The sequence below is a fragment of the Carcharodon carcharias genome, chromosome 11 (genome assembly GCF_017639515.1).
Source record: "Carcharodon carcharias isolate sCarCar2 chromosome 11, sCarCar2.pri, whole genome shotgun sequence".
NCBI classification, from domain to species: Eukaryota; Metazoa; Chordata; class Chondrichthyes; order Lamniformes; family Lamnidae; genus Carcharodon; species Carcharodon carcharias.
The window spans coordinates 23,087,433-23,110,977 of NC_054477.1; the positions used below are offsets into that span (position 1 = coordinate 23,087,433).

General features: G+C 41.9%; 1 protein-coding gene across 3 annotated transcripts in view; it reads right to left on the reverse strand.

Moving 5' to 3' along the window:
• LOC121284107 (cohesin subunit SA-2-like) overlaps positions 1-23,545 on the reverse strand; it is a 127,825-nt gene that overhangs the window by 69,530 nt on the left and 34,750 nt on the right. For 2 of the 3 annotated variants that reach the window (XM_041199201.1, XM_041199199.1), the window contains exons 4-11: positions 19,270-19,428; positions 13,499-13,595; positions 12,400-12,476; positions 10,618-10,689; positions 5,572-5,776; positions 3,617-3,759; positions 2,632-2,705; positions 370-493 (exon numbers count right to left, since the gene is read on the reverse strand). In XM_041199201.1, the coding sequence (XP_041055135.1) occupies positions 370-493; positions 2,632-2,705; positions 3,617-3,759; positions 5,572-5,776; positions 10,618-10,689; positions 12,400-12,476; positions 13,499-13,595; positions 19,270-19,428 (951 nt within the window). Of the gene's footprint in view, positions 1-369; positions 494-2,631; positions 2,706-3,616; positions 3,760-5,571; positions 5,777-10,617; positions 10,690-12,399; positions 12,478-13,498; positions 13,596-19,269; positions 19,429-23,545 lie in introns of those variants that run through there. The other variant, XM_041199202.1, reaches the window with a different exon arrangement.

Below are 23,545 nucleotides of genomic sequence, written 5' to 3' on the forward strand. Positions count from 1 at the left end.
ACACAAGGAGCATCTTGTTTTAACCATCTTTGCAAACGATAATGCATTGTTGTCTAGGTTTAAGAGAATAGACTATTTAAATGAGGTCCCTGGGCTGTGCTGAATTGATTGACCACCTCTAATTTGAGTGCTAATTGAAGAGCAAAGGTTCATGAACAATGCAGAACAACCACAAAGAGGAACTGCCCAAATGGTGGACCACAACTCCATCCCTTTGCTTCAAGGTGAAGCATTAACATAACACTCGGATTAGTCCGAATATTTGACACCATTCAATGGGTGCTGCTCCAGAGGCCTCACAAAAGGGGAAATTCATCAAGGTCCAAGTAAGAGGAAGAAAGCAATGCTGAATATTACAGATTGACTCACTTTGTCATGCAAAGTCCATCCTACATATTTCAAGTAGCTGTCAGTCAGGAAACGATCACTGCAGCTTTTCATCCAGACTCCTATTTCTTCAATACAAATAGCTCTGATCTCAGGTAATGCATCACTGGAGGAATATGGGAATTACATTTCCGATGAATGACTATACCAAGGCTGTGTATCTCAAACATTCAGACACAAAATTTAATATATATGTATATTATATATTGCAGACAGATAGACGGAAAGAAAAATAGCTAGATAGATATAGAGTCAACCCTCATTGTTACAAACGCATTGGAGTTAGTCCATGATTTCAAATCATTGAGGGTTCACCTCATTTAGACCACTTTGGAAATGATAATGCAGCATTCTCCGGGTCCTTGTGCTGTACTGATTTCACTGAACTCAGCTATAATTTCTATTCAGCAACACCAGTTTTGTGAGAAAGCAGGGGAAAGCAGACCCTGGGCTCCATTCCTTGTGACCTCTTATGTTTGCAAGGGTGTCAGTCAAGGATAAGAATTGGGTTCATTCGTGATACCTCATATAGTCAAATAGTTGGGCAACACCCCCCCTGTCCAGTTTCTCCATCAAGAGCGACCACTGAATGAGGTCCCAGAGAGCTGCTGATGGGGCAGTACCCCAGCAAAGGCCAGTGATCTCAAAAGATACAGGGAAAAGAAAGTACAGTTTAAGAGTGTAACAATAAAGTTTAACTACATCTATACACATTCACAGATTCACCCCTGCCATGTATTCTCTTTTCCGCAGTTTGAAAAGAATAGCGATTGGAATTATTTATGCTCCTCTCTATGCTTAATATGTTCCTTGGCTATAATGCAACAAAAAAATGTCATCCCTCCATGTGATGGAGAACTTATCCGGCTCAAAGGCAACTCTGAGGATTAAACGCCATCAGTTGCTGTAACATTCTTTAAAACAAGCTGCCGGCTGTGCTCCAGCCCAACATATTTCCCTGGAGACTGCCGAGAGTTCTCAGGGACCATCCTCCAGGGACTCTCTCCGACAGTGATGGAAAAGGTGCCTGAGCTTCCCAAATGGAAGCAAATCAAGGGGACGGAAAAGCTAAAGGGAGAACATTTTATTGTTCGGCGTTTTGCCCCCTTCTCGACATTAAGTTATATTGGATAAAATATTCTTTACCATTGACAAAAATATTCCTTCATTTTCTGCACTGTTTTAGGCCTTCTTTACTCTAGGCCACTTTTGTGATATCATTAATAGCTGGAGCCCTCATTTACCCTCATTTGTTACCTTTAGACTTGACTGTTCCAACACACTCCTATGTTCTATCTTCTGTAAGGTCATCAGAAACTCTATTTCCCATTTTCCTAACTGTACCAAGTCCCATTAACCCATCACCCCTGTGCTCACTGACCTTTATTAACTCCAGATTAAGCAATACTTTGATTTTAAAACTCTCATCCTTGTTTCTCATCCTTCGCCCGCTCCCTATCTTTGTAATCTCCTCGAGCTCCATCGCTCTGTGGTATCTATGCTCATCTAATTCTAATCTCTTGAACATCCTGATTTTAATCACTCCACTATTAATGGCCGTGTCTTCAGCTGCCTGGGCCCTAAGCTCTGGAATTCCCTCCCTAACCCTCTCTGCCTCTCTATCTTGCTCTCCTCCTTTAAGGTATTCCTTGAAAACCTACCTCTTTGACCAAGTTTTTGGTCATCAGACCTAATAGCCCCTTATGTGGCTCATGGTGTCAAATCTTCAGAGTGGCAAAGGGAATCACCATCCTTAGTAACTGCCTCCAGCAGTACCACCTCCACTAAAGCAGCACTCAGATGGGTGTTGGGCTGCCCCATCGCTCGCCTGTAGTCTCACGCTCTCGGATTTCCCATTCCTTCAGTTTTGCATGTCTCTCTCCTTCAAGGGGTGATAACCCCTTTTCAGACTCTCCCAACGGCTTTTAGCCATCACCCTCCCCCCACCCCATTGCGACACTTCCCTTAATTGTCCCTGGCCCTTTAAATTTCACTCCCAGTCGGGCTTCCCGCTGCCACTATGAAAGGGCAACCTACACCCATTCGGATTTGCCACCTGGAGTGGTGGCAATGAATTGCCCCGGACAACAGGGTGAGTCCAGCGCACTTGCCTTTGGTCTGTCCAAAAATCCACCAGTATCGTCCTATTCTAACCGCAAATGGGAAATCAAGAACTAGGAAAAGCACTTTTTTCCAAGGGAGTGGGGATTTATTTTTAGCCGCGGAGCATGGGGGTAACATTACCGATATCTATGAAGAAAGATTCCTTTGAAAATGGCGTTCATCAGATTTTCAATATTTTCTTGCTTTTCTATGATCTGAAAGAAACGGCGTCAAACTTGTTACTACTTGTCATAACCTTAAAAGGAAAAAAAACTGTGTGACGGATATTTATTCTAATTCACCCACTATCCCAGCAGCCGATAGCTGGAGTAGTTGCCTGCTTAAGTTGGAATCGTAGAATAGTAAAGCGCAGAGGGTGGCCATTCGGCTCATCTTTGGCTCTTTTGGAGAGCAATCCAGTTAGTCCTCATTCTCCACCAACCCATCCCACCCCCCCTTCCGCATTCCCCAAATCATTCCCCAAATTTTTTGTTCCTTTAAGTATTAACCATGTCCCTTCTGAAGGATACTATTGAATCATATGCACCACTTCAAGGGGCAGTGCTTTCCAAATCCCATTGCATCAAAAAGTTTTTCTTCAGGTTACCTCTGGTCTTTTTGCCAATCACCACAAATCCGTGCCCTTGGTTACCAACCCTTCCACCATTAGAGATGGTTTACTCTATGCAAGCCCTTCATTATTTTAAACAGAGCCTGGAGTTCCCTAAATTCTGCCCTCTCCTACAACCTAAAGGTTAACAGCCACGTTTAACTTATTACCTTCCTCAATCAAAGATAATGGGGGTTGCTCAGAAAAGCTGCAAGTTTAAACCCAAGAATTGCTCCCCACTTGAGCTCCAGGGTTGTGGGGAGGTGGTGCCCGCAACTGGATGAGTGGCGGCAGTTTTCAAACACGCTGCGCCAAAGATACCTTCACCACATGAACTGCAGTGGAGCGAGAAGCACCACCACCTTCTCAGTGTTAACAAGAGTTGGGCAGTAAATGCTGGCCTTGCCAGCGATGTCCACATCTTGAGAATTTTTTTCTTAAATACCAAGAGGGGGCATTCTCCTCAACCTCAGCACAGAGAACAGAAAATAAACAATTAAAAGCAGTCACCCTTACCTCTTTTTTCTTCTGCAAGTATGTTTCCAGTCTCCTGTTGGGTCTTTGACCAATCTTCTCAACTGCACACTGTCGCTGAGAGTTTTGTAACTGTACTCTCAGACTCAGAGACACGTTGATTAAGGCTGTCATTAGTTTCATAGCTTGTGGAAAAGAAAAATATGAATATCCTGGCAAACTTATTCCAGCAAATGCACTCACACCCTTACAACAATGTCATGAACGTAACCAAGGGATTCAGTTGCCATAGTTCCCCAGAGTATAAGGCTAGAATTTAGCATGGAGCGGTTGGCCCCAGTTCTCTTGCTGAAAGGTTAGGGACAAGCCTGCCTCCACTCAGCCAGGCCACCTCATAGTGCTTTGACAACTGTTGGGCCATTAACTGGCTCAGGGCGAGAGCTCCACCCCCATCTGGGACCAAGACCTGTCTCCGAGAGTTGCCAGGCGATCAAATGGCCAACAGTTCTCTAGTCCCAGAAGCGCCTCCAGGTCTGGTGACCACTGCTGGGTCCACAGGCAGTTCCCAATGCTGAGGAAGCATGGATCTGGAGACTGAGCTAAATCCACTGGCAAGCCCCAGCAACAGCGGGGGGTGGGGGATAGGGAGGGGGGTGGAGGGTGCCAGGTTTGGTAGGATGGTGGGGAACGTGTTGTGAGGGGGGGGTGGGGAAACAGTACCATGGGGGAATGACCTCCATTGGATAGAGGGTGCACAAACAGGACGGACCCTGCACCACCCACAAAATGGGCACCAGGTCACCTTGTGACGTCAACTCTTCTGCGGTGGTAGGAGGAGGCCCTTAGATTGCCATCAATTAGCTACTTAAGGGCCTCAAATGGCCTAAGGTCAGTTGGGTGACCCAACATCTCCTCTGGCACTAGGCACACTATGGCACCTGATTTTATGCCAGCCCAATCCCGGCAGGGCAAAACATTCCACCCTATGTAATTGCAGTGATGCCTCCCATAATTAATATAGCATCCTTAATGTAGTAAAGTGTTGCAAGGTGCTTCACGGAGGATTATCAAGGTTCAGGGAGGGAATCCCAAAGCAAATGGCCTAGACAGCTGCAGGCATGGCTCTCAATGGTGCAGCGAAAGTAACTGGGGATGTACAAGAGATCAGAATTGGAGGGGGCGCAGAGATCCAAGACAGGCTCTGAGAAGAGGGAAGAAAACAGGAGGAAAGGAAAGATCCAGTATCTCACACCCTATTCTATCTGCCATTGTCTCTCGCAGTGAGGATGCGGATGCCATTTTGACCAAATTTAAAGAATCTAAAGTTTCGGATCCAGAGCTCCAGAGGTCCACTCTGCTGGGCCTGCGGTCACCTCTGCCAGTTCCAAGGCTTCCCACCAGAAATTCTGGAGAACATACAAACAATATGTCCACCTTCCATGTATACAGCTGTTGAAGCACCATCCCCGTATACAGCACTATACTTCAAGGAGGAGGAAGCCCACCACTAGGGAAACTAGGAATGGGCAATAAATGGCGGCCTTACCATTGACACCCACATTCCAAGAGTGCATACATATATTAACAAAATTATCTGCATGTTGAGGCATACTATGCAAAAGGCAGGTTAAATCATTTGCATCACAAAAGATTAATGTTTGACCCTCAGATTTAATATTGCTGTGGGCAGTAGCTGGGCCCCTTAAAATCTAAATGGCTTAAAGACTGGGCTCTCCCTTTATAGGCAGAACAAAAGGCTGCCAAGCCTAACATTGCCACACCAGATTTTCATGGCCCCTAGTCCAGCCAAATTCCTCATCGGGGCGTTATTTGAAAATCCAGCCAGGGTTTAGGGTAGATCCTTGTGTTGGGCAGGTGTTGCAGGCCCTGAAGAAGTGCCAAGATGCCACAAAGGTGCCAAGTCCTGTTCCTTTGCCTCTTGGATTCAATTATCCCAAGGCATTCCCTGAGCTTGCAACAAAGTGCACTGTTCTCACCTGCAAGCGTACTTGTGTGTCGGAAGGCTCGCACTTGGGAGTCTGAGAGTCCAGTCAACAGGGAGATCACAGTATCCATCAGGTACTCATCATGTATGATAGTGTACTGGCAATGCTGAATTAGCACAGAGAGAAATTCACAGAAATTGGACTTGAATTTCTTCCAATTGGGTCCTGACATTGTAAGGGGGTAATCCCCACTGTCCTGGAAAGAGAGCAACAGATAATAATGACCGATCAGTTAGGGTTGCCAACCCTCCATGACTGTCATGCACTCGCTGACCTAAACTGGCTCCTGGTCTGTCAATGCTTAGATTTTCAAAAGTCTCATCATCGCTTTAAATTCCTGCCATGGGTTGACCCTGCCTACCTGTATAACCTCCTACAACTCTCCAAGATCTCTGTGCTTCTCCAATTCTGGCCTCTTGCATGTCACAAATTTTCATCCCTTCACCATTGGCAGCTGTAGCCCTAAGCTCCGGAATCCCTTCCCTAAATCTCTGCGCCTCTCTTCCTCCCTCTCCTCATTCAAGAAGCTCCTTAAAACTTATCTCTTGACAAAGCTTTGGTCACTGTCCTAACATCTACCTCTTTGACTCGGTGTCAAAATTTTCCTATGAAGCACTTTGGGACATTTTGCTCTGATTACATAAATGTTGCTGTAGTTGGAGTCATCAGGACTAAAGATTAATCTCCTGGAAGCTGAGAGAAATAATTTTATATATTCATTGAATACTTCTACTATAGAAAAATTGAAAATAGGGAACAGAGGTTATTTGACTGCGCAGAATTGTTATAGGTGTGAGGCCATGTGATCATGCCTTCAGAATACGTCCAGTCAAAGTTGGCAACCTTGGAACCAGTGGCTCATTCACTATACAATCACCTAGAAACTGTTTACTCCCTTCCACCCCAAGCCCCCTCATCCCCATCCTCTCACATTTAGTCTCAGCACAGTTTTATCCATATTTACAAAATTGATATCAGCGATTGCAAGTGAGAATGTGCCATTTTGCCTGAGTGAATGAATCAGCTTCAATGTTTACTCATGTGATACCACATGTGCATTCTCAAAAATGAGTAGCCATGGAGAAGTGAGGGGATGGGTGGGGGGGGTTCCCTAACAGCAACCAAAATTTCCCCTTGATCCATTGTTTCTCTGTTTCCCTGCCCATAACCAAACTCAAAATAGGTTTCTTTCTGCCAAGGCTTGATCACATGACCTCGCACCCATAACAATTCTGCGCAGTCAAACAACCTCTGTTCCCTATTTTCAATTTTTCTATAGTAGAAGTATTCAATGAATATATAAAATTATGTTTTGATGGCCGCTATGATTTCTCTTGGCATCCAGGAGATTAATCTTCAGTTTTGGGACATTATAGTCGAACTTGAAAAACATGAGGGTTTATATTGTACAGAAAACGGCATGACACAGAGAGCTCTTATTAACCCACTGCTCCTAAATCTGCAAGAATATCCCTCTGTTTTATTAACAAAGACCAGCATTTAGTTAAGAACAAGAAAGCTACAGAATCAATGGGAATTTTTGTTGCTGTTATGTACTCTGCCCCCTCAACTCACTCCCCCACCCAAACTAGTATTGTTTCCAATTCTAAAAATGCCAAACGTGCAACAGGACTAAGTGTTGAAGCTTGTGGGTTAAATTGGGTTACGCAGCATTCATTTTCTCAGGCACTACGCAGTCTCCTTAGGCCTCAAAATGGTAGGCAGGAAATGTGCATGCATTGGAAGCATGCTGCCTGCCATATTGGGTAAGGACGACCAAGAGACATCCTTCATCATCACATCTATACACATATCTATCATCATCACAATCAAAACAAGGAGCCCAACACCCATATCAGATCCCTGCTACAACCGTGGTTTGCCCAGAGGCAGCCAGCACCAATGCCTGGCGCACCTACCTCCACCCACAATGCCAACTTCAGTATAATATCGCCCGATGCCCAATATCCAGGGCTGCTCAGGCTTCACCACTTTTGCACTGAGAATGCATGCTGGGCAGAGGGGACATCCAAAAGTGGGAGCTCCCAAACTTGAACACCAACTGGTAGACTAGCTCTGTCTCACCCACGAATAAATGTATTCACAGTCTGATTCTTTATTATACTGTGCGCTTTGCAGCTCCAGTGTGCGTTGCTAAAAGAAAACCATTGAGTTTTATAAAAGGTAATATTAGATTCACTTTATTTTGACAAACACCAATTGTTTTAACAACTTGGGAGCTTGTTAGCACATTCAAGACCCATCCACTTGCACAGATTTCAAATTGGGCTCTTAATGTCTGGCCTCCCTCACTGCCAAAGTAGCATTAATGAGAGGAAACTTTATTATATGCCCTTCAAAGGAGACAAAAGTCACCTGCTGTCAGGAAGATGCCAACCACAAAAGTCTTTACCAGCTTTTTATCCTTCAGCTTCGCAGGAAATTAAACACTAACATATTTTTGTGGTATTTATATCTTTCCCTCCATGGCTGACGGCACTCACTGACCAAGGGAATGAGGCAGCAGAGGACCACCCCGACTCCCCCTGGCTGAGCTTGTTCTCACATTGAACAGCTCCTCCTTTGACTCCATTCACTTCCTCTAAATAAAAGCTGTTAATATGGAACACATGTTGGGTCCTATGTTTGCCTTCTCATGAGCTATGTTGTTAAGATTTAACCCAGTTAATGAAAGGGTTAAAAATTTAACTCAGCTGAAAAAACAGCTTTAAAAAACTTTGCTAAGAGCAGTATGAGACAAAATCATACACAGAACACAAAGGCCTTGAGAAGGCTTTCTCAGGCTTTTTCCAGACAAGGGCTTGAGACTTATTTACAAAAAGATGCACTTGCTTTTTAGCAAAACATGTTTTGACCCATCAAGAATTCTCTCAAAATGCCTCAGAATATAACAGACAATGATGATGTTCTTCTAAAGGCAACAGATTTTCTTTAAAATAGACTGTTAGATTTACACAGAGGATGGACCTGCGAAACTTACAAGGAAGTCAGATCTGCGCATCTGCAGAAATGTCCAGGTGTTTATTAGATCTCCCCATTAGCTGAGACAAAGGCAGAGACCATGCTTTACACTTTGATTGTAAGTAGAAACTAGCTTATTGTTTGTTTGAATATCCTGCATGTATTTCTAAGTGGATTTGTAATTTATATGTACTTTCAGGTAGTTGTATTTTGCATTTATGTATCTGATTATCTTGCATTTATACTTTGTAATATTCCAATTATTACTATAATGTAATCCAAAATTGATAAATGTTATCAAATAATCATTATGAAAAGTTGTATACTCGATTTGTAAAGCCCCAGGACCCTAAATTCTCTAGAATTCTTCATTGAGAGATTATATGTTCTGAAAGAGGTTAACTCTTCAGGAGAGGCATTTCTGTTATATTATACCATGTATATTTTATTTTGAAATATCTTTGTTTAGTCTAAATATTCCTGGGTGGGGGGACATTTTATTTTAAGACCAAGCCTATAGCTGACAAAGTTGAGTAAGCTCTTGTAATGATTTGAAATTTCTCTCAGTTGAGGAGTAAGACTGACGATAAATTCAATTGAATAAATTTACCTTGCTGGGTGGGGGTGGGTAAAGATAGTAGAACCCTAACAATGTGGAGCATCATTTGTTTCAATCCAACTCAGAATCTCTCGCTAACTTCTTTTTCCAAGGCATTAATGACTGTGTCGGTGCCACTTCGTGCTCTCACCCCAAACCAGAACATTTCATTAACTGTGCTTCCAATTGCCATTGCTCCTTCGCTTTCACATGGTTCATCTCGGATTCTTCCCTTCCCTTCCTCAACTTCTCAATCTCCATTTCTGGAGATAGGCTGTCGACCAATATTTACTATAAGTCCACTGACTCCCATTGCACCTTGATTATATTTCCTCCCACCCTCTCCTGTAAGGATTCTGTGGCACTCTCCCAGTTTCTCCATCACATCTGCCAATGATGCAACCTTCCATACCAGTACTTCTGACTCATCTTCAGTTTTCCTCAACTGAGGATAACCCCCATTCCGGTGATTGACAGGGCCTTTGACTGTGCCATCCCATTTCCCTCATTTCTCCTCTCATCCCTTCAACTCCTTCCCAGAACCATGATAGGGCTCATCTCATCCCTTCCTTCCAACCCACCAACCTCCGCATTCAATGGATCATCCTCACCATTTCTGCCATCTCCAGCATGATGCCACCACCAAACGCATCTTTCCCTCCCCTTTCAGCATTCCCTCTGCGGCACCCTGGTCCACTCCTCAACACTCCCAACTCTCCATCTCTTACCTATGACACCCTTCCATGCAGGAGCAGAAGAAGCAACAGCTGCTCTTTTAGCTCCCCTATTCTCACCATCTCGAGCCCCAAATACTCCTTCCAGGTAAAATAGCGAAGTGTGTGTACTTTGTACAAGTTAGCATACTGTATTCACTGCTCACAACGTGGTCTCCTCTACACAGGGGAAACCTAATGCAGATGGAGTTATCATTTTGCAGAACAGCTCTGTTCAGTCCGCAAGCATGACCCCGAGCTTCCGGTTGTATCAATTTGATTCTCCAGCTACGCCCACTCTGATCTCTCTGCCGTCAGCCTCCTACACTGTTCAAATGAAACTTAATGGAAGTTTGAGGAACAGCACCTTCCTCTTTCGATTAGGCACTTTCCTGCTTTCTGGTCTCAACATTGAGTTCAGATCGTAACCTTTGCCCCAGTTTTCCAGACAGCCGCTACTGAGGATGATTCTGCTGCTCCTCTGGACCCATTTTGGGTTTCATTCCTTTTCCTCCCCACCCCCTTTCCCTGTCTCTGCGCTTAAAACCTGGTACATAGGCCTGAAATGTTATCTCTATTTCTCCCTCCACGGATGCTGCCCAAACATTTCCAGCATTTTCTGTTTTTCCCATTTGAAATTTGAGTCACCTCCATCAGCAGAGAATAAGGAAGGGTTAAAAAAAATCACTACTTGTGGTGGGAAAAACACAGTCATCATTAAAGTGAAGAAAGCTGACATAATACCAGGTCCAGCGGCCATGTAACATTTAGGATCCAGGGGTACACCATGAACTTCTTGTACTGCAAGCCAGTCTCCTGTAAAAAATGCAATGGTAAAATTGAATTTCATGAGCATTGTAAAAGGCAAAGGTTAATTTTCTTGGAAACAGTCTTCAAAAATATCTACCGGGCTCTTCAATTCAATGTTGCAGCAACTTGACTCTGTCACCGGTGTGACAACAGAATATAGAGCAAAATCAGATCCTCAGAACCTCTCAAAGTGTTTCACCAACAACTTTGAACTCCAGCCACTCTTGTTATGTGAGCAATTCATGTGACAGCCGTTTTACATACAGCAAAATGCCACAAACATAACAATCAAAATAGATACCCAGTTATTGCCAATCACAAATGATCCAACCTTTTCCTCGCCCCTTTCACCAGAAATGCAAATTTTCCTGCTGGGGGGGGCGTGGGATTCAGGAAGTGGCTTTGATTCAGGGTGGCAAAATCACCTCCATCTCCAGCGTGCTGGGAAGTGCTGTGATTAATTGAGGGTGAGAGGGGTAGATTAAATACATTGCTCTGCTAAAGCAGTTGATTCAGTTACCAGAGCAGCTATTACAGGCTGCCAGGTTTGAAAGCTGTTGAACCACATACAGCTACAACTTCTCCTCTACTAATTGTCCTGCCCCTCTCCTGAAGTGCCAAGAGCTAATGGGGTTAGGCCCATATATGCTTCTGGTAGCATGCCCTAAGCAGCCACACTTTATATGTGACCGTAAGCTGAGTGCAAAGGGGCTACTTAAGCACAGAGGGCACCACACAACTGATATGCACACAGTTATGTGCACTTCCCAGCACACATCACTGAATAGCAATTAGAAGCAGGAACCTTGGTTGTTTTTTACCTTCCCTATCCCAGAAACATTGAGGCTCCTTACAGTACTCTAGGTCTCTTCTCTGGAGTCAGTACAGACCAGGGATCAAAATGGAGATCCTCCCGGTCTATATGGCTTTCAACCAGCCTCTTGTGCATCTTCTCCCTGTCCTCACAAGCATTGACATAGATAATTTCTGCTGCAAAGTCCCTTCTTCTCCTCCAGGTACCATGCATTAACAGGGTGTTGATGGCCATGGACTTCCATTAGGTTGGTCCATGACTATGCTTGGCAAAGTACTGCAATGGTTTGCTGTTAACCAGGAAACTCTCCTGCTCTTACCGCCTGCCATCAGGCATATAGAAAGGGCGAACAGGCTGATAATCATTCTGCTTTGGGAATTTCTTCCCTAGAAGATTAAAGGGCTGATCCAATTGCGGTATAGATAATGTTAAATGGGATCCATCAGTAGAAAAGAGAATTCTCTACCCTCCAGAGGGCTGTGAATGCTTAGTCATTGAGTGCATTCAAAGCTGAGAACATTAGATTTTTCAACACTAAAGGAATCAAGAGGGGCAGATGGGAAGTTGAATTGAGATAGAAGATCAGCAATAGTCCTATTGAATGGTGGAGCAGTCTTGAGTGGCCATATTGTCTACTCCGGTTCCTATTTCTTATGCTTATATGTGCACATAGTGCATGAAGGCACAGTGGGGAGTTACCACTGCACCTTTTAGCTGTGTCAGCCTGTGACAACTGTCTCGGCAAGCTGTCGGATCTGTTGACTCCACGCATGTATCCTTTCTGCTGTGAAACTGCTGCTTGTACAGCATTCAAATCCACAATTTATGTGTGGAGGGAGATTGAATATACAGCACAGGATGAAAACCATGTTTTCAAATCAATCTCAAAAACCTTATTTCACCTCATCAAATTCCTCAGTCATTTTTCTCCTAATGTCAGGACTGTGCATGTTCTGAAAAACCTCAGCTGTAACCATCCCTGCAACAACAAGAGAAAAAACACTTAGAATGAAACACATTACTTAAAAATATTCATGCATGAGAATAAAATACATTACATTTTGACAAAAGGAATGTCCTCATAAAGCAGAATGTATGAATAATAAATGCATAGCCACAAAAAGATTCTGCTGGTCAGAAATCCAGGTCCTCAGATTAGCCCTTTGTGATTGTAGCAACGGGTTGCCACAATCAAATTTTAGGTTGGAATAGTCTGGTTTCAAACAGAAAGCTCCATGGTTTCCATGCACAGTTCAGTCTTGGAGGGGAAGGTATGGTTTTGGACCACAATATCCAGGTTTCGACAGCAGAATCTGGTTTTGGGCAGTCCTCAGACAGAATAGCTCAGTTTTGGACTAATTACAACAACTATAACTTAGATTTATTAAGTGCCTTTAACATAACAAATTGTCACAGATGTGTCACAGGACGTAGCCAAAATAGATCATATTCAGGAATCCTTTGAGGGAAGGGAGACAGATAGCAAAACATAGGTATTTGGGAAGAGTGTTCCAAAGTGTGGGGCCAACATTTTTGACGGTTCTGTTGCTAAAAGCCCCAGATAGAGGGAGAGATAGGGGTTGAATGATTGGCAGGAATGCCTGTCTCAAAGGCTAGAGGCAACAATAGACTTAATGAGGCCTGAGGCTATGCAAGAATATGGGGATGAGTTAAGGATTTTTAATTTAATATATTGGCAAATGAAGAGCCAATGGAGACTTGTTCCCATTGGTTTCAATGGGAAAGGACAGGAATGAAAGGTGCGGAAATTGGGTGGATAAGGGGATTATAATTATAAATATTTTTTTAACGTAAATCAAACAATCATTCCTAACAGGCACATTTTAGAATGTAAGTCTAGCTTCAATCACAACAGTGAGAGATAGAATGTCTGGAAAATATTAAATCATCCCGATGTATTCAAGAGCATTTTTAGTGAAATACAGAGTAATGTATCATGGATAAGACAGTGCACATTAATGACAAATCAGAGCAGGGTACCTCTGCATCCTGAACACTGAATGAAAAAAATGATGAGATCCAGGAGCGCAGTGTCTCGGTCTTGTTTATACTCTTCAATCCAGTCATTGACAACAGGCTGCAAAGCAAGAAAAGAACAGTCACAAAGCACAAAATGGGGTTCCAACTAAGAGTCCTCTAAAAACAAATGAATATAATTCCTTCAACTCAAAGAAAGATTATTGGTTTCTTTTCAAAAATGTATGAACTCAATTCTGATATTTTATCTGGAGTCACTTATTGACACCACTGTGTTGAAAACTGACTGTATACTAATATCTATAAGGGAGATACATACTGGAAATGTTGCAATGGGGATATTTCATCTTGTAATCTTTTTCAGTTGCTAGGAATAATGAATGTTGAATGATTAGCTGACTTGTGTTGGAGGGTCATGGGTTTTATTAGCCAGAGAAGAACAAATGCTGATTTAATCAAAACCCACAATTTTCCACATAAATCAGCTCATCCTTCAACATTATACACAGTGCCTAAAAATATTGCAACATGGAATGTTCTTGACCAATAACTTTAGATCCATGGCAACGATCTTGTTAAAGTCAGTTGCTAATGAAAGGCATACAATAGGACATGCCGGAATTCACTGATGCTTTTTACAGATTTCACATTTCGCTCTCATCTCATCTATGAGACTCCTTTACTCTTCATCAACCACACTTGCATCTTTTAGCAGGATTGTTAACCTTTGACAAGTAGAGTGAGCAAATCGTCTGTGTAGCTTTAAGACTATTTGTTCTTTTTCTCTCTCTGGTTCTTATCACTTCATGCCTTTAATACCTTCTAACACTCTGATGAGAAGAATAGGGGCCAGGAGCACAGAAATTCCTGTCGCCAGCTATCATGCTGGTATACCGGCATCATCCCTCCTCTAGGTCATTTATCCAGAGGTGGGATCCTTCACTGTCACTGGGTCAAAATCCTGGAACTTCCTTCCTAACAGCCTTTTTTTTAATAAAAGGTTTACTCAACAGCATACGCATCTCACTACAGACTACATCAGTACTTTTAAAATGGCTTACTCCAGCTATTCTACATTGAATTAATTCTTTTAGTGACATCAATATATTTGTCATCACCAAACCAAGCACAAGTATTATTTTTATGTTCATTAAACTTGCTTTGATCCTCACTACTTAGTGAATCAAAATAACATTTTAGCCAATCTGTGCCACATACTGTTGAAGTGCAAGTACTATCCAGTACTTCACAGCTAAAGGAATCTATGACTAACACATTCATCATAGGGCTAGAACTCCCTGCAACTAATATAATTTGTTCAGATTCATCATCATCTTCCTCAGAATTCCCTTTGCCATGTCGAGGATCCTGCTTCTTCGCAGTTCATATCTGAAGTACCTATTAACTGATACTTGGGCATTCCAGGGATTCATTCACCTAATATTGCTGGTCCAATTTTGTCTTCTGCAGTATTAGCCAGAACTGCTAAAGATGCTTTCTTCCTCGCTCTACCTGTCTTTAATCCTTCCATTGCATTGACATCTGCATCCATTAATTGAATCATTTCAAAATCTGACAATCACTGAATGCTCCATTCTTTGTGTCACTACAGAATGTCCTGTTTGCTCCTTGAGGCTGAAGGAAATGACAACAGCCCCATAAATTTTATCAAGACAGCAGGCATTTGATCCAATTGGGTCTCCCCCTCCAAGAACCGAAGGATCCCCAAATTGAATATCATCAATCTTTCATTCATTTCCATGAGATATTCTTCCATGGAATGGTCACCTGTCTTCCGAACTCTATCAAAACCTGACCAAGCCTCAAAGACATTTAACTCTTTCTTAAAAATTTCATCCAAGAACTCTCATAGAAGGTTCCAAATCTCCATTAGTACCCAACTGATGGGCATATATCTCACAAAGTATTTTATTACTGATTTCATTTCTTGTAGGAAGCAATAAGGCCAAGGCAATTCCTTGTTTCCTCTTTGGTAGGGACATAATCCAAGTCCACATATCAACTTCATTCTTCCACTTGACATATTGTTCAAACTCTGGGAAATCATACAACAGCAATTTACACCTGCTTTCTACCATTTTCCACAATGATCACAGGAATTTTAGTATCTGAATTTTTTAATGGGCTCCATCCTGCGCTCAAATTCACCTTTGAAATGGAGCAGTCAAATGAGCTCCCTTTCCTCAATGTGCTGATTGAGAAATATGTTAATAGGTTTTTTACTGCTGTCTACAGCAAGTCCACCTTCACTGGTCAAAATACGTGTTGGGATTCCTTTAGTTCCATGCATTATAAGATTGGCCTTATTGGCAAGCTTGTAAATAAGGCCTGAGCCATGTGCTCACCATGCAAGCTTGGTGTCAAAATATGGCGAATCAAAGCTATCCTTCAGGATAATGGCGACCCTGATCGGGTCATTTTGAGCTATATATCACGCAAACTCATGAATGGGCCTAAGGCCACCACTTTCGGTCTTAAAGTGTTCAGTCTACCTCAGATTACCCTAGAAGGGTAAGATGTGTCAAAAATTTGAGCAACAAATGAAACTAGCCGTTTCACACTGCTACTATGCAGTAGCAACACGAGGGCATTCTCCACTAACAGGATGCTGCCATCAAGCCAAAAGGATGTTCTGCCTACCACATAAATGAACAATGTGGTATTTGAATTTCAGTGCCAGTGTGATGCCAAGAATGTAGGCCATACGTTCCAATGGCTGGGGATCATATCAAACAGCATAGCCCTTCAGCTGTTCACGGCAGGCAAAGTATTCAACCAGCTTGCAAAGCTCAGAACATAGTGTCTAACATTTGATATGATTCCATGATTGGACAACACTTACTAAACAATCTTGATTGTGCTAAGAATTACAATAATAACCAATTTAAGATCATCAGTCAGGCTCGTAGTGTGGCTCACCTACACATGCTAGAAACTACATAAATTCAAACAGAAGGCCTTGTCCTTTGCAAACAAAAAGAACATGCCCATGCATTACACCTTTTTCAAATAAACAAAAGCTTGGGGCACAGCTATTCCCTGGTTGGCATCCCTGTGGCAATACCTTGACCAATCAGAGTTGACTTGCCTGGCTTGAATTAAAAGCTTAGCAGTTAATTCCCTGGTGCATTCTTCATGGCAATGCCTCTACCAATCAGAGTCTACTTGCCAACCAATCAGCACCTCTTCTCATTCAGTCCAAATTGATGCTCCCTTTGAGATTAAGTATTCTTGCAATTATGTCCTGATGAAGATGAAAATTTTTGACATGTCTCTTTTTTCAGTAATATTCATTTTTTTGTCTTAGTTTCCAACCTCCAGCTTTAGGCAGCCATTCTCTGCTACCATGTTATATTCCAAAAAACCAGTTGGTGAAGGATAGAACCGGACCCAACCTTTACACACTCTGGTAAGCATTTATTTACATGTTACAAGCAGGCATCTCTTAAGCCAACAATCACAGCTTCAGTAATGTTTACTTGTAATTTACTTAATTTACTTAAGTAAATTCCCAGTTATTACCCACCTCTTCATACAATTAAACATATTTAAGATACTATTAATAAAATGGCCTACTCCTGCCCTTAAGTTTTTGTCTAATGAAAACTTAAAGGATACATTAAATGGTCATCACCCAAAATAGCTGGTCTACACCAGGGTTCTATGGTGACAGGAAGCTCAGCATCAACTATGGTTATAAGTCAGGCATACTGTTATTGAACTCATTGTGAGAATATCAACTACTTTCTTTAGCTAATTTGTGATTCCTAGGATTTCTTTTGCTGAATATTGAGAGATAGAAAAAGAAAGCCATGGAGGTAAGTCTACTCAAGTACCCATAATTGCGCCAAAAATCATCGATTAAAATTATAGGCTTGGTGTTCCTGCTTGATTTTCACCCAGGAATCAGCATGATCTGGGCCAAATCAACCGAAACAGTGCAGAAATAATCACAGAATTTAAAACGTAACTGAAATACACCCAAAACCATTTAGGCTCGAAATCTTTGCAATCAATTGTGCACTTTCAAACATCCAATGCGTCTGAAGCAGCTCTTACTCACAAAACTGGTCCTGCCTCTTACCCCCACCTCCACCCAGTCAGGATGGCTGCCAATTATATCTAAAAAAGGTCAGACACTGCATTAAATTGAAGAAGCTGGGTACAATCTCCTTGGACCAAAGGAGGTTGAGGGAAGATCCAATAGATCTAACATTAGCTGCAGTTTGCAGAAGAGAGTTCCAAACTTCTACCACCTTTTGAATATATTTCACTCCTGAAAGACCTGAATTTAATTTTTAGGCTATGCTCCCTAACCCTAGATGCCCAACCAACAGAAATAGTTTCTTTCTATCTTCCCATTCAGTCCTCCATAAAATCTTGAGAACTATGATCAAATCAGCTCTTAGCCTTCTAAATTTCAGGGAATACAACACTGATTTGTTATTTTTTCTTACTTATTTGTTATCTCTCCTTGTAATTAAGCCTTGGAGTTCAAGCATCATTCTAGTAAATCTGCACTGCGCTCCCTCCATGGCCAATATATCCTCCCTAAGGTGTAGTGCCCAGAACTGCTTACAGTGCTCCAGGTGTGGTCTAACTAGGGCTTTATCCTGTTTCGTAGACACTCTCAGATGTTTTCTATGACCTGTCAGGTAAAATGCTCCACTCTTCTCATGTATCTATGTATTATATATAAATATTATGTATATATTATATGTCAATTGTTCAAACATTGTTTTTGGCTTGCTCTATCAAACCTCCTAACACTGCCTGATATGCTGCTAACCCATAACGTTGATTCTGTCCTGGGTTAATTGATTTCAGCCAGCGCACCAGGGTACAATTGGCATTCATGCTCCTGAGTTGGAAAAGTGTAACCATTCCTGATCCACTAGCCCCTGCACTTATAGATGTCAGTGAAGCGCCACTGTTTGGCTGTAATGCCCACAAAATACATACAAATTAGGTGCAGGAGTAGGCCATTTGATCCTTTGAGCTTGCTCCACCATTCAATAAGATCATGGCTGATCTGATTGTGGCCTCAAGTCCACATTCCACCTACCCCTGATAACCTTTGATTCCCTTGTTACTCAAGAATCTGTCTACTGCTGCCTTAAAAATATTCAATGACCTTTTTCCACTGCTGTCTGGGAAAGACAGTCCCAAAGACTAACAACCCTCTGAGGAAAAATTTCTTCTCATCTCTTTCAGAAATGGGAGATCCCTTATTTTCAAACTGCGCCCCATAGTTCTAGTCTCTCCCACAAGGAGAAAGTTTCTTTCTGCATCCACCCTGTCAAGTCCCCTCAGAATCTTATGTTTCAATAAGATCACCTCTCATTCTTCTAAATTCCAATGGTTACAGGCCCAGCCTGTCCAACCTTTCCTCACAGGATAACCCCCTCACCCCAAGTATCAGTTGTATGAAACTTCCCTGGGCTGCTTTTAATGCATTTATATCCTTTCTTAAACAAGCAGATCAAACTCTACACCGTACTCCAGATGTGGTCTCACCAATGCCCTGTACAACTGCTCTACTTTTATATTCCATCCCCCTTGCAATAATCAGCAGCATTCCATTTGCCTTTATAATCACTTGTTGTCACTGCACACTAACTTTTCCTGACTCATGTACCAGGACACCCAGATCCCTCTGTACCTCAGAGTTCTGAATTAAAGACCACAGGTCTTGCTGAAATGTTAGACATTGCCGCTCCAACTCCAGGCTGTTCTCATTGTCTCGCACACACCTGCATTGCACTCTTCCCCATCATGACCACTTCAAACAGTGTGACGGCCTCAAACTCTTCATCCCTCTGGCGGTGTCCACTGGTTCGGTTCTTCCGGGAACACACTGATGATCGCCTTCTGCCTTTCTCGGACTGATCCCTCCGCCTCTTCTTCCATGACTGAAAAGAGGCAAGGAAAAGAACATTTTAGATTTGATTTCCAACACTAATTGCAAGACTGCCTTACTGATTGCATAGGTGCAGGTATAATAGATGCTAACCTCAGAGGGTTGGTGAAGCATTTCCTGACATTGTGACCATTTGATTAAGGCTGAAATTTCTGCTAGCATTTTTTTAGCCGGCTACTGCGCCACCAAAAATGGATTTTACAGCATAAATGCATGGGCAAGCGGGTCCTGTTAGAAGAACAACAATATTAAGGCAGTTTTTGCGTTATCCGTTTTTCCTTTTCCACTCACGAAATTTCCAGCCTAAAGTTTCTTGAGCACAGGTTGATGTGAAAAATCCTAAAATTTGCCATGTTGCCTATCACACACACTTTATTGGACAGCTAACCACTTCCCACTTGATAACATTACTCTCTCTCCCGGAAATCTGAAAGCAAATTATATACTGCAGCCAGTAGAAAAAAAGGACAGGAGCGGGCCATTCTGCCCATCAAATCCATTCCAACAATCAAGTAAGTTGCAGCTGGCTTATATCTTAACGGTGTTTATCTACCTCGGTTCTCTATCCTTAATAATCTTACCCACCAAAGATCTATTAATCACAATTTTGAAATTTTGAAGTGGGTCCCAGCCTCAATAGCTTTTTAGGGGACAGAGTTTCAGATTTCCACCACTCTTTCTGTCAGGAAGTGCTTTTATTTTATTCATTTATGGGATGTTAGCTAGGCCAGCATTTATTACCCATCCCTAATTGTCCTTGCTTCCTCGCATCACCCACAAACGGGTTAGCTCTTATTTTGTTAGGTCCCCTCTTTCTAAGCTATCCCACCAGGGGAAAGTTTCTCTCTATTTGCCCTATCAAATCCTTCAATCATCTGAAATTCATCAATTAGAATACCATTTAATCTGGTTCCATTGTTCTAATTCATTTTTATTTCCTTAGCTTTTCTGTTATTTATATATTTAAAATGTAACTAAGCCAAGTCAGACAATTCTAACCTTGAAATAGCAAAGAGTTAAGAAAGGATTTAGAACCTAAGAACTAAGAGCAAGAGTAGGCAATTCAGCCCCTCGAACCTGCCCCACCATTCATTACGACCATGGCTGATCTCATTTCGGCCTCAACTCCAATTTCCCGCCCTTTCCCCACAACCTTTCAACCCGTTACTAATTTAAAAGCTGTCTATCTCCTCCTTAAATTTATTCAGCGTCCCAGCATCCATTGCACTCTGAGGTAGTGAATTCCACAGATTCACAGCCCTTTGAGAAAAGTAATTCCTCCTCATCTCTGATTTAGATCTACCACCCCTTAGCCTAAAACAATGGCCTCTCATTCTAGAATGCCCCACAAGGGGAAACAGCTGCTCCACATCTACTTTATCTATTCCCTTTAGCAGCTTATATATCTCAATTCAATCTCCTCTCATCCTTCTAAACTCTGGAGAGTATAGGTCTAAACTGCTCAATCTCTCCTCATAAGTCAAGCCCCACATTTCTGCAATCAATCTAGTGAACCACCTCTGAACCACCTCGAATGCAATTACATCCTTCCTCAAGTAAGGGGACCAAAACTGTGCACAGTCCTCCAGATGCGGTCTCACCAATGCCTTGTACAGTTGCAAGAACACTTCCCTATTTTTATACTCTATTCCTTTAGCAATAAATGCCAAAATTCCATTTGCCTTCCTTATTACCTGCTGTACCTGCATACTAGCTTTCAGCAATTCATGCATGAGGGCACCCAGATCCCACTGAAGCATTCTGAAGTTTCTCTCCATTTAAATAATAAGTCACCTTTTTATTCTTCTGACCAAAATGGATAACTTCACATTTATCCACATTAAACTACATCTCCCAAATTTTGGCCAATTCACCTAACCTGTCCATATCCATTTGTAAATTTCTTATTTCTTCATTGCAACTTAATTTCCCACTTATTTTGGTGTCATCTGAAAATTTAGCTATAGTACCTTGTATCCCTGAATCCAAGTCATTAATGTAGATTGTAAATAGTTGGAGCCCAAGAACTGAACCCTGTGGCACCCCACTAGTTACAGCTTGCCATCCAGAAAAAGACCCATTTATCCCGACTCTCTGCTTTCTGTTGGTTAGCCAATCCTCTATCCAAGCTAATATATTACCCCTAACTCCGTGTGATCTTATCTTGTATATTAATCTTTTGTGCGGCACCTTATCAAAGGCCTTCTGGAAGTGCAAATATACTACATCTACAGGATCCCCATTATCTACTTTGCTTGTCACATCTTCAAAGAATTCTAGCAAATTAGTCAAACATGACTTACTCTTCATAAAACCATGCTGACTCTGATGGATTGCATTTTGACTTTCCAAATGTCTCATTACTACTTCCTTAATAATGGATTCCAACAATCTCCCAATGACAGATGTTAAACTAACTGGTCTATAGTTTTCTACTTTCTGCCTCCCCGCCTTTTTGAATAAGGGCTTTACATTAGCATTTTTCCAATCCACTGGAACTTGATTTACAAATTGGAAATTGATCTGCAAAGTGTTCAATTTGGCATCCAAATGTAATTTCTGGGTTCTAAATACTTGTAGCTTTTTAAAGTTGTTATAGTATTGGATTAATCTTTAAACTAAAACAAAACATAATACTGGCAACTTTATGGTAGTGTTATGAAGTGGCAGGTGATATGTGCCAGGTGGACCAAATCCACAAGGGATACTTGACCACACTATCACAATGGTTTTGCAATTTGTATTTATTACGAGAAGATTTGTGCACTGAATTCGGAAGTAATGAGTCCACTACCACCTTTAGAGATTTTTAAAACTAAATTAAAACATTTATTAATAAAAGAAAAGATTTCAAGCACAAAAATAAGATTATAGTTACTTAATATTATAACAAATCCCAAAATTCCTAATGAAACTTACTCCCAACTACACACCCACTTTAAGGCAACAGTCCAAACTAGATTTTAAATTTAAATAGCAAGCCAGCAAATTGACCACAGCACCACTCAACAGTGAAACTCCAAAAGCTTTTCTTCAACTTTAGTTACTGGACACAGCAGACTTTTGCAAAAATAGCAGGAAGCTTCCCCAAAGCTGTTTCACACACTACTTTTAATTCTTATATGGCCCCACAACATCACCTTCCTTCCTTCTTTATATATGTTTCTCTCTCTTTAATCTATAAATTCCATTGTTCTTTACTTCTTTGGAAATGTACTTTTCCAATAATATAAAAATCTTTCATGTTGTCAATATGGTCAGTGCCTTTCTGGAAAAATAAACATAATAACCTTGCCCTATATATCTTGTTAGCTGTAAACATCCAATCATCCCTCTAAGCCTTGGTGGCCTTTTTACTGAATTCAAAACCCTTTTCTCAAAATAAATACAAATTGCAAATAGTTGTGGCAGCTGCTTCAAGTTTCTCTCTGGGATTTGAGCAGCTTAGCATTTACCATCTGCTGTGCCATAACAATAAAGCATAATAATATTACGAAAATTATTATAGTTTCATGACTTAAGCCTCAATTTTCATCCTCGAGGCAGCAGAAGGAGTTCTGAAAATTCCCGGCTCGGCCCACTCACGTTGGGAGAAAATGCCTGCAAAGTTGGGATTTCCCTGTGGCAAGGGGAGGGGGGGTGGTGCGTGGAGGGGGGACAGGACACGTGCAAGCTGCACTCCAACCAGTTGACCCAGGAAAAAGTTTGGAGGCAGCCACAGGGGATTCCAGGAGCAGGACAGGCGTTTTCAAAGGCCCACCTCAGTGCTCTAGTACTGTTTCCCAGTTAAAACAAAAACAGAAAGGTCCCCCAGCCCTCAACCCTCACGCCCTCTCACACCCCACACACTCCCCATGCCCCATCCATACTACCTCATGTCCCTCACCACCCACTATGGGCATTCATTCCCCCATGCCAAGCCATTTCCATTCACCCACTGTATAGAAGTAATGATCCCTATAATGTAAAAAAACCTTTCAAAAAGTCATTCATTGATAACCTTCCACTTTTCTAAAAACAGCTCCTTTTTGCTATAGGGCAATAAAAGTGTGGATCATCCTGACCCTTCAAAGTTTCAATAGCTGAGGCTACAAGCACTTGAAACCTCA